At 36.3% G+C, this 12,677-nt stretch overlaps 1 protein-coding gene across 9 annotated transcripts in view; it reads right to left on the minus strand.

Annotated features, from left to right (window-relative positions):
- Nucleotides 1-12,677, minus strand: part of RUNDC3B (RUN domain containing 3B) — a 147,812-nt gene that overhangs the window by 9,071 nt on the left and 126,064 nt on the right. For all 9 annotated transcript variants that reach the window (XM_082692389.1, XM_082692386.1, XM_082692383.1 and 6 more), the window contains one exon: nucleotides 5,603-5,724. In XM_082692389.1, coding sequence (XP_082548515.1) covers nucleotides 5,603-5,724 — 122 coding nt within the window. The remainder of the gene's footprint in view (nucleotides 1-5,602; nucleotides 5,725-12,677) is intronic.

The following is a 12,677-nucleotide window of genomic DNA, read 5'->3' on the forward strand; positions in this document are numbered from 1 at the left end:
TTCTCTGCTGCTATTTAAATTCTTCCCTACAGCTAAAAGAGTCTCTCATTGCTTATTGCTTGTACATGTGAAACCTGTTGATTTCTGTATAATTTTATATTTTGCTACTTTATAGGACTTTTATTGTATAGTATTATTATTTCTCATTTTCCAGGTTCATGCTATCATCCGCAAAAATCCAATTTTCATGTCTCTAGACATTTCTTCCTTAAATGCCATTAGCTACTACCTCTAGTATAATGTTAACTAAGATATAAGGTATCTTAGTATCATTAAGTAAGATGCTGGCTTCCAGACAGAAATGTTCACACATACTCACGGAAAGGAAGTATTATTCAGTTCTTTTGTCTTCAGTGTTTGTGTCACACAGGTGTTGAATTCTGTCCAGGGCTTTTCTGGCCATCTGTGGGGATAACTTTTTCTATCTTAGATCTATGAATATGGTATTACATTGATAGATTTCCTAATATCAAATCAACCTCACATTCCTGGATTAAATTTGCACAGTGTATCATTTCTTTATGTGTTGCTATATTTTCCTCACTAATATATTATTTAGAAAGTTTATATCAACATGGATAAATAATACTGGTCTATAATTTTCTAAATTTTTCATACTGTATTTATCAGGTCATACTTATCCCCAACATTTTCATATATTTGTTCTTTCTTCCTCTATGATTAAATTAGCTAGGTCCCAAATTTGTTAATTAAAACAATGGTTTTATTAATTAGAACTATTTCTATCAATTTATGTTTTCACCTTTACTATTTTCTTCATTGGCTTTTTATTTACCTTGTTCTTTTTCTACCATTTGGGCTGAGAAAATTAATTCATTTATTTTCTTTCATTTTTAATGAAAAGTATATAAAAATTATTAATTTCCTCTAGCTACTGCTTTAAGTATATCTCACAAAGTCTGCTATGCTGAGTTTTTATTTTTTAGAAATTCATAATTCCAGCGTATATTTCTTACTTGCTATTTCTTTTCTTATATGATAACAAGTCTTTTTTTGTTTTAACTTCATGTTATTTGGAATGGTTTGTAGTTTTGTTCTGTTACTTTATACAACTAGAGAAGTGTAATGCTAGTCTCAGTCTCTTCCCCTTATAAGCTATTTGATCTTTTTGCCTAGAAGCCCTGAATATGTTTTATTATTAATATCTAATAATTGTAATAGATACTACTTGGGAGTTGATTAATACAGGTAATTTTCTCAGGCACTTTGTCAGCCTTGTCAATTTGTAGATTTCAGTCTTTTATTTCCAGACATTTTTCTCAGATTACAGACTCAGTATTAGTTCTGCTCCACTGTTTTACCTTCTTCGGTGATTCTACTGATATAAAAATCCTATCTTCTTTTTTTAATCTTTTTTTTTTTAATTTTATTTATTTTATTTGACAGAGAGATCACAAGTAGGCAGAGAGGCAGGCAGAGACAGAGGGGGGAAGCAGGCTCCCTGCTGAGCAGAAAGCCCGATGCAGGGCTCGATCCCAGGACCCCGAGACCATGACCCGAACCGAAGGCAGCAGCCCAATCCACTGAGCCACCCAGGCGCCCCCTATCTTCTTTTTTTAAATAAGATTGATTTATTTAGAGAGGGAGAGCATGCATCCGTGAGCAGGGGGAGAGGGAGAGAAGAGAGAGAATCTCCAGCAGACTCCCTGCTGAATGTGGACCCCCCCCGCCCACTGTGGGGGCTCAATCTCACCATCTTGAGATTGAGCCAAAATCAAGTCAGATGCTTAACTGACTGAGCCACCCACGTGCCCCTAAATTTTCTCTTCTTTGCTTGACTTCTAATTCAAACACTTCCTAACTCATTTTATTTCTTTCCACATCATATTTTCATTCTCTTGGTTTTCCTGCCTTTCTTCAATGTTGTATATTAAGATCTCTTTCAAATCTATTCTTTAGACAGCAGTTCTTTAATATTTTCTTCTAATACAACTTTGCCTTTTCTGCCATTTCTTCTAGAGTAATGAACTATCAATTCATTTCATCCTGTTTCTTAAATTTTTTTTTTTTTTTTTTGAGAGAGAGATCACATGCTGGGAGGTCAGGGATGGGGTATGGGGGAGTGGGGGAGAGGGTGTCCCAAGCAGACTCCCCACTGAGTTTGGAGCTGCATACAAGGCTTCATCTCATGACCCTGAGCCCATGACATGACCCTGAGCCCATGACCCGAGTTCAGATCAAGAACTGGATGCTTAACTAATGAGCCACCTGGGCACCCCTCTGGAACATTTATGTTCCTAGTTTTTGATTTCTAATTTAAAATGGTATTACAGCTTTAGATGCTTGTTTGAGGATACTTAATAAAATCATATGGTTGTACTATAGTCTTTTTTTTCCTGCTTCATTACTATTTTCCTGGGGGAGGGTTTCATTAGCAGAATTGTTTTTTTCAACTTAGACGATTGTTTTTAAAGAATAATAATTTTGTACACACAGGAGAGTTAGCTGATTTGGCTGGTTTGTGAAATTTTTAACTAAAGGACACTCTTGTATCAGGGTATCAAAGTATAGTTTCCTTACTATATGGCTTTTATGGGAGGGCAGGAAGGATACTATGGGTAGAAAGAAGGTATGTCCATCAAGTTTTAAAAAATTTTCTTCAGTGGGACACCTGAGTGTCTCAGTCAGTTAAATGTCGGACTCTTGATTTTTGACTCAGGTCAAGATCTCAGGGTCATGAGATTGAGCCCCGCCCTGGGCTCTGCACTCAAAGCCACGTCACAGTACAGGAATGGCATGGGGGGGGGTGTCCTGCTTGAGATTCTCTTTCTCCCTCTGCTTCTCCCCTACCCTCCCAAATTAATAAATAAATCTTTAAAAAATAAAATAAATTTTATTTAAAGTTCTACATTATCCTAAATATATTATAGCTCTTTTTTGTTGCTGTGTTTTAGTTGGTAAATTTTTTGACAAACATTTTCTTTTTTTGATAATTTTATTAGCTATTTGGGTAGGGAAATTCTGGAAGTCATACTTAATCTGTTAATTAACCTTGAATTCTTAAAGTCAGTACTTTACTCTCCCTGTCTCTGTGTATTCATACACTTTATTTTTTAGAGGCATTTTAGATTCACAGCAAAATTGAGCAGAATGTGCTAAGATTTTTCATATCTCCATATCTCTTATGAACATCCCCCACCAGAGTGGGACACTGGTTACAACTAATGAAACTATGCAAACACATCATTATGAACCAGGGTTCACAGTTTACACTGGGGTTCACTCCTGGTGCTGTATGTTCTATGGGTTGGACAAATTTATAATGACAAGTATCTAACATTTTAATATCATAAAGAATAGTTTCACTGCCCTAAAGATTCTCTATGCTTCACCCATTCATCACACACATACACACATGTTTTATAGTATAAAAATTACCCATTATCAATCTTAACCTATTACTATTAATATGTCTATAATGATAAACTGATTTAAATCCTAAATAAATGTGTCTTCTACACAGAGAGTCATCATAAAAAATCCACTCAGAGAATGGATTAATTTTTAAAATATACATATTCTAAATTATGAGAGTGAATTCAGTTTACTCTCTTCCACCTACCTTTGTGCCACTAGGATACTCTATTTTGCTATCTTTATTATCCACATCATTAAAAAGACTCATTTTTAGTCAGTATACAGTATTTACTAAACTATTAAAATAGACTTACAGCCCTCTGACAACATTTCAACAACTATCTTAAAAGAAGCAAAAAATTCAACTTAACATAATTTCCCATTGCCTGAGCCTTCTTGTTTGTTTGTTTGTTTTAATTTATTTATTTGACAGACAGAGATCACAAGTAGGCAGAGAGGTGGGCAGAGAGAGAGGAGGAAGCAGGCTCCCTGCTGAGCAGAGAGCCCGGTGTGGGGCTCCATCCCAGAACCCTGGGATCATGACCTGAGCCAAAGGCAGAGGCTTTAACCCACTGAGCTACCCAGGTGCCCCCTGAGCCTCCTTGTTAATTGAATTTTTACTCTATACTATCTCTACCTTGTTCCTCACATTCTATGACATTCATTCATTATATACTTACTCTACCAACTCTATCAATAATTGTCTATAATGTGACAGGCTCTGGTAATACACTGGTGGAAAATATGCACAAGATTCCTTCCCTCATGAAGCATACATTTTAGCAGGGAGCTGAGGACAAGAATCATAGTGTAACAGAGGGCAGTGTGACAGAGTGCCTGGGGTGGGTGAAGATGGATATGGAGATGATGGTTATTTAAGGGATGGCAGTCAATGAAAACTTCTTTAAAGCGATATTTCAATAGAGACCTGATAAATGTTACCATTCAAAGACCTTAAGAAAGAAGTTTCAGGGCCCTAAGAAAAACAAGTGCAAAGACAGCTGAGGCAGGAACCAACCTGAAGGAACAACTAGGAGGTCAGTTTGCTGGGGTGCAGGGTATAAGGGAAGGCAGAAGCTGGCAAGGCCATGATCATACAGGAGGCCATGATAAGCAGTCTGAATTGTATTCTGAATGTCACTGAGAGCCCTGGAGAGTTTTACGTTTGGGTATAATATTTTCTCACTTATGTTTTCTAAGATCACTGATGACTATATGGAGAATGGGCTATGAGGGGACAAGAATGAGAGAGGAAAAGACCCAAGAAAGAGCCGTGGCAGTAGTTCATCCATGCAGCTTGCCCCACGCGGCTGAGAGAAGGTAGTAACAGTGAAGATGATGAAGAATCAAGTGTAGACAGCGTGTGTGGCAGGGAACACTGATAGGACATCCTAGTAAGCGGACGTGGAGTGGTAAGGCGGAGGAGGCGAATGTAGTGACGTGGGTGGTGGTGCTATGTACTGCTGTGGAGCAGGCAGGAGGAAATGGAGACCCAGAGTAGTGCAGGTCCCCCTGCAGTAGGGAACTCTTTGCCAGCCCCCACCTCACGCACACTGGCGCGCAGAGGGAGCAGAGATAAAAGACCTGAGCACCAGTATCATACTCTCACCACTTATCCAACCCGAAGTGCTAGAGTCACAGCCCGAGCCTGTGCTGGGGGCAGGAGAAAAAGTAATTCTGAACCAGCTAAGCTACTGGAGTTTAAAAATGCACAGGTTGAGTCTTAGACAATGAAATGTGATCAGAGAAACTGGCCTGAAATGTTTTGTTATTGAACCAAGATGTTGTTCAGGAAGATGCAGAACAAGGGAAAGAGGGGTGGACAGAGCACAGCTGAAAGCAGGAGCAGGAAAAGCTGCAACTCTCATATTTGTTCCCAAGCTATTCTAAATACCCAAAAATGAGCTACTGAAATTGACTCAAGAATGAGGAAGTGGTCAGCTGTATCCAAAGCTGCTAAGCAGTTTAATAGAACAAAGGCGGAGAACTGACTTTTGAACTGCAGTGGGGGACCACCTTGATAAAGTTGTTTTAGTACTGGGGAGAGACACAGAAAGCCCAATGGGCACAGGTTAAAAAAGACCAAAGCAGAACTTTTTAATCCTCCTGCAGCTTCATTCCTAGCACGCTTCACAGAAATGTCACTGCTGCTCTTCAGCATTCTGCAACCAAAGCACAGCAATGCAGGGAACAGTAATTTCCAAATAGATTTTGTTTCTCTTACCTTCACTGATTAAATTTAATGTGTCTTGTTTCCCATCTCCTTCTTGTGACTGACCTGGATCCAGTGAAGTCTGAGAAAGGCTGACTTCAGCTGATAACTGGTCAAGACTTTGGTAACTTTTTCTGTAAAACAAGGGTGAAATACTACTTGGATTTCTTCTCACAAAAAAGAATTTCTAGAGATATTCTTTAATGATTTGCTTCAATGAATTTCTGGTTTATTTCTCCCCAGTTCTTCCCCTAAACTCTGTCTCTATTGTTGCTACAATATGATCTCCGTTATACTTTTCCCTCCACACTCTCTGGAGGCCTGTGTGTTTAATCTATTGAAAAAGGAATAGAAAAACAATTTGTCAAACTAATTTAAATCCTTGCACCAATTTTGATTATTTAGCTCGTGAGAAATTGGCAATCTTCTGGTTATTATCAATTTTCATAGAAGCAGAAAATCTACAGATTACACTTAATGCAGAAACCAAAATGACATAACTTAATAATGACCTAGTATCTCCTAGGCACTTAAACATTCTTCAATGTTTTGAAATTTTTACAAACGGTTTTTACATAATAATAAGTACAAATTATCACAAATTCCTGCAATTTAGAAGTTTAAAAATGTAGGATAATAACATAGCTGTTTCTGTTAATACACTATCAAGATAACCTCCTTCCCTTGTGTATTTGCTACTGTGACCTCAATTTCCATTAAAAAAATTAATGAGAAATGAATTATAATAGAGGAAAAATTCAGTTATAAATGTAAAGTTATTAAGGCTTATTATTAACCTTCCTCATATTTGTTTTGTCAGGATAAAAACAACTCAAGAAATGCATGCAGCTTTGGTATTATTGACATTTCAAGAAGAGAATGGAATTCAAATATTATTTCCAAATACATGTGATCCAGGAGAAAAAATATGCTTTTCAGATTTAACCTCTATTACCCAAGGTAGCAAAATCCTAATTTCTTAGAAATGTCATATAATATTACAAGAAAGTATATATAATTTAAATGATCTATTCCAGAGCTACTCTCTATTCATACATACACAGTAAGCTTACTAATCCTAACTAATTTCTTAGAAATGTCATATAATATTACAAGAAAGTATATATAATTTAAATGATCTGTTCCAGAGCTACTCTCTATTTATACATACACAGTAAGCTTACAAATTTATTGAAAGTACATATATTATGCATGAGGGGATATATACAACAGTATCTATTTGTTTTTTTCATCTAAGAAATGAAGGATGAGATGATGGAATAATTTTACCACTTTATAATGTAGGCAGTGTTCTCATTTTATAACAGACAACTTTTCAAATGTCAAATATAAGAATTCTTAGTTATATTTTTAAGTAGCAGGAAATGCTATTGTAGGAAACCACTGATAATTATTACAATAGATAAAACACATATGAGCTATACAACATGTAATGAAGAAGGATACCCAGTATTTATATAAGGCTTACCAAATGCTAGGTACTGTCCCTACACATTTTATATATATATTAACTTATTTAATCCTCACGACTACCCTGAGAGGTTGGGATTCCAACTATTCCCATTTTATACAGAGTAGACTGGGGCACAAAGAAGAGATCAGATTTTAACCTGGCAGCCTGGCTCTAATTCTGTCCCCTATCTAGGCTATCTCCTTCTCAGTACAGGAACAAAAAAATTTAGTTTTCTGTTTTATGAAAAATCTTCTTAAAGAGCAGCCTTATGGCTGAGACTAACTATGTAAACTATACAGTATTGAATTATAACACTGAAAATTTTGCTTGACTTTCATTAAAAGTTTATTTCTTTAGCTACAAAGAAAGCAGGAATGCAGGAATTCAATAAAGTTATAAATTTTCTTTCCTAATTATTTTTCTGTGCCTAATAGGTAGAAGGCTTGTTTTTATACTTTTGGCTTTAAATGAGCTTCTGACACTGGTTTTTTTCATCATAGGAAACTTGATAGTTAATATTAAATTTTAAAAATTCTAGAAATATTGATTCTTCTCCTACCATAAGTGACTCTTAATCTCACAAAACAAACTGAGGGTTGCTGGGGGGAGGGGGTTTGGGAAAAGGGGGTGGGATTATGGACATTGGGGAGGGTATGTGCTTTGGTGAGTGCTGTGAAGTGTGTAAACCTGGTGATTCACAGACCTGTACCCCTGGGGATAAAAATATATGTTTATAAAAAATAAAAAATTATAAAATATTATTTAAAAAAATTCTAGAAATATTTACAAACGAAATACCCAGAAACAAAAAAGACATAAAATTAATTTGAAAATTTTAAGGACTGAGAGCTCGTGGGCACATTTTACAGCAATCCAGGGCTGTCACTAGCTGCGGGGAGGAAAGCCTAGAAAAGCCTCCTCTGATAAAAGCAACACAAAATGAACTTTCTGCATTACCTACTGAAGTTCCTTTTAGATACTACATTTCCAAGTGGAAAGTGATTGTGGAAACTATCTACCCTTCAATTTGTTACATTAAGTGAACAAGCTTGCATTCTATAGGCTTCACTTAACCAAATGCTAATGAATATAGAAACAGAACTTGGTAGACCATGATTTCTGAAGTAATAATGGAAAGTCCAAGCCAAAGTCAAGTCCCTTATTCAAAAGATACTCATAACAGTGCCATGTAATATTTTCCTTGCATGAAGATAATTACAGAGCCACCACCTGGGAGCAATCTAATCGAGCTGTTTGCAACAGTGACAAGGAATTTCCATATTCTTTTTCTATATTCTTACCTGATTGCCAATACAACTGGCAGCTCCTTCTGACAAGCATGTTGTCCTAGAGTAAACTGTCTGCGGGAGTTCTGCCTTTAAGAGGTCACCACTAAGTCCTATTTTAGAATTCTAGACTCCTTAACATCATACTGTAAGATTCAAATGTAACCCACAAGTCACATCAAATCAATCAATAGTCTGCTTCCTGAAGTAGATTTTTTAAAATAGCAATATCTTTCTTCATCAAAGTAAGAACCCCAGACAGTAAGATAAGGAATCATGTCAAGTATCATAAGCATCTGGGATGTAATAAAACCCATTTTCTTTAATATCTAATTATTTAAAATTTTAAATCACTCAAATACAAGCTATTATACAAGGAAACCAGATACCAAATAGAGGCAAATTAAAAGCAACTTGAGCAATAGGCTTGAATTCACTTATTAATAAATTTTCTACAATCTTAAACTTTATATCAATGATCAGAAGTCATTATGTGGATAATCCACATCACCTATTTTCCCAATAGATGTAGTGAGGCCAATAATAATTTACATTATCTGGTAGTCATGGTAGTCACTGAGCAAAAAAGAGTGTTAGGCTCAGGAGACATTATCCACATGAAGAAAATAAAAACACAGATTTGCACACTGTAGATGTAGAGGCACATGAATGTGCATGGAGCCAGTGATGGGCTGTTCTTTTTATTCTTAGTTTGATTTTCATAGAAATGTATTTAATGAATAAATAAGCATTTCCTTTATCAGAATATCTATATACTCTTCATCTAAAATTAATGGAAGGATGCATGGGAGCCTGAAAGGGAAGGCCATATGTGAATCAGGTCAATGCAAACCTCATAAGCTGTAAAAGATTTTTGCAGCCTCATTGCTTCAGGGAGTCCTACTCCAAAAGTACTGGGAAAAAGTATATGGGAAAGAGAACTTATAAGACGTCTGAAGTAATTATACCCACTCATAAGTCATCAAAAAAATTAGCCTACATAGATCACAAAGGGGATATAAAGGCTCATAATTCTCAATAATCTGGTGAATAATAGCCAAATTAAAAGCAATGATAAATTTAGAAGAGTAAAAAAATTAAGTAGAAAATAAAAATATCAACAATGAATCTGATATTTTAGGATGGAAATGAGTGGACTAGGCAATAATCTAACAAGATTATATAACATATACTCTAGTAACAGTATTTAACCAGTATCTAATAAGATCATGTGGCCTAGACTTTGCATATAAAAAACACTAAACAGAACATACTGGAAGAAGAAAGTAAAGAATTGCTATATGTGTGTGTTTTATATACTTATTTATTGTTGAGTTTTTTAAATTTTTTATTTTATTCTTTAAATTTATTTTTATTTATTTATTTTTAAAGATTTTATTTATTTATTTGACAGAGATCACAAGTAGGCAGAGAGTCAGGCAGAGAGAGAGGGGGAAGCAGGATCCCCACTGAGCAGAAAGCCTGATGTGGGGCTCAATCCCAGGACCCTGGGATCAAGACCTGAGCCAAAAGCAGAGGCTTTAACCCACTGAGCCACCCAGGTACCCCTTATTTTATATATATATTTTTTCTTTTTTTTAATTAAAAAAATTTTTTTTAAGATTTTATTTATTTATTTGACAGACAGAGATCACAAGTAGGTAGAGAGGCAGGCAGAGACAGAGAGGGAAGCAGGCTCCCTGCTGAGCAGAGAGCCCAATGCAGGACTCAATCCCAGGACTCTGGGATCATGACCTGAACGGAAGGCAGAGGCTTTAATCCACTGAGCCACCTAGGTGCCCCTACTGTTGAATTTTTATAGTCAATCTGTAATGCTTTAAAAAATTTTAACATGATATTCCTATGTTTGAGATAAAGGAAAAGATATAAAAGAGCATAATTAATTAGACCTTGCCAGGTCTAAATAATCAAGAAAAAACTGGAAATGAGATTTTTTTATTTTTTAAAGATTTTATTCATTTGACAGAGAGAGAGAAATCACAAGTAGGCAGAGAGGCAGGCAGAGGGGAGAAAGCAGGTTCCCTGTGGAGCAGAGAGCCTGACATGGGGCTCGATCCCAGGACCCTGGGATCACGACCTGAGCCGAAGGCAGAGGCTTTAACCCACTGAGCCACCCAGGTGCCCCTGGAAATGAGATTTTTTAAAAGTTTTATAAAGAGTATAGTAAATGAAAATAAGTGTGAGATATTCTACTGTGAAAAGGATTCTTCTATCAGTAGGTAATAACTCAGCCAGGTTATCCCATCACTCATTTTAAGAGAGAGCAAGGAGGAGAGCCTGGGGGGCTCAGTTGTTAAGCATCTGCCTTCAGCTCAGGTCATGATCCCGGTGTCCTGTGATTGAGCAGAGTCCTGAGATAGAGCCCCACATTGCATCCCGATCCCTGTTCAGTGGGAAGCCTGCTTCTCCCTCTCCAACTCCCCCTGCTTGTGTTCCCTCTCTGCTGTCTCTGTTGGTCAAATAAATAAAATCTTAAAAAAAAAAAAAAAAAAAAGAGATGGCAACTAGACCAAGAAATTCATTAAATCAAACAACACTATATCATTCCTTTTGGAGCTAACTCGACAGAGCTCCTAGAGAAATGGAGACATCCCATATTCTTAGCAGGAAATTACAATATCATATAATGACTAATTATAGGACCAGTTTCTTTCTCCAAATTTTCAAGAGCACTAATATTCCTTATTAAGAGGTTTAGCCACCAGTTCCATAATTTGCAGGTTCTTGATAAATGTTTGTTAAACTTGCTAAAGATACTGGTCAAATTAAGAGGAATCAGTGATGAGGTTACTTCAAGAGCTTTGGCTTACACTACAGATTTGAGGGGAGCAAAAACGAGATCCTGAGAAAAACAATGATTTGTTTCAAACATGATTTACTGAGCACTACTCTACTCTGGAAATCCAGTCTCCATTTTTACATTGAAAAGTTGGGATTAGGTATTATGCTAAACAAAATAAGTCAATCAAAGGAAGGTAATTATCATATGATTTCTCTGATATGAGGAATTTGAGAGGCAGGGCATGGGGTTGTAGGGGGTATGGAGGGAGAGAGGGAAAAAAATGAAACAATATGGGATTGGGAAGGAGACAAACCATAAGACACTTTTAATCTCATGAAACAAACTGAAGGTTGTTGCGGGGAACGAGTTGGATAGGGTGGCTGGGTTATAGACACTGGGGACGGTATGTGCTATGGTGAATGCTGTGAAATGTGTAAGACCAATGATTCACAGACCTGTACCCCTGGGGCAAATAATACATTATATGTTAATTAAAAAATTAAAAAAAATTAAAAAGTTGGGATTATATTTTCAAAACTGGGGATCTGCTGGTCACGTTAATTTTACGTAACTTTTACAAACTCTAACAAAGTAGAGTTGAGGACAGTGGGCGAATGCATATTCTGAAACATGGAAGATACAAAGTTATATAAGAACCAAACCAAAGAGATTATATAGAACACAAATAAAGATTCCCTGAGAAGTAGTAGGTGCCATGCAATTTATTACTGACTTGAAGAGGCATTACGCCCAGAATTACATGTGAAGAAGGTAAGAGGTGTTGCTTACTGTTGTTACACAGCAAGTAGGGTAGCAGAGATTACTTCCAAGTCCTGACCCTAAACTCTGGGTCCAGTGATCTCCATACTACAGCCCAGCTGCATACATTCTGTTCAGGAATGTAGGAGGGCCATCTAAAAGAGCACCAATATCAACAGTAAGGCCAGATGAAAGGACGATGCTGAGAAGGCAAGAGTGTTCCCTCTTCAGCAAGTGAAGCAGTTGAGTCAAGGAGTATAAAGTCTGGATCCATGCTAGACAGACCAACAAGCAATTTTACTCCTTTTTTTTTCTGATACTGCAATTACTTTTGCTGCTGCCATAATACTTCATAAAAGCCAGTCATTATTACCACATGCACAGGCAAATTAGAAATAACTCTTCCACTCAGACTCACTGGTGCCTCAAGATGTAGGTCTTACAGGCAGGTCTACATACAGGTCTTTTGGCTAAAATATTTTACTTCCTATTATCTAAAGTGACAATGTGGTTATTGCAATAAAAAGCATACTATTAGTCTTTTAATATCAGGAGTTAATGTTATAATATTTTTATAGTTATAAAAGCAGGAGCATCTCATGTGTTATAGATAAGTGGACCAATTACTGTAATAGATTCTGTTTTTCAATCAGAAATATGAATAAACTAATATTTTTATTACTTATATATGTCACAGAAAAATAAAATTATAGACCAACATAAGAAGACATATTCTAGTTGTTTATAAATTTCAGAGGTATATAA

This window comes from Mustela nivalis (assembly GCF_964662115.1).
Source record: "Mustela nivalis genome assembly, chromosome: 12".
NCBI classification, from domain to species: Eukaryota; Metazoa; Chordata; class Mammalia; order Carnivora; family Mustelidae; genus Mustela; species Mustela nivalis.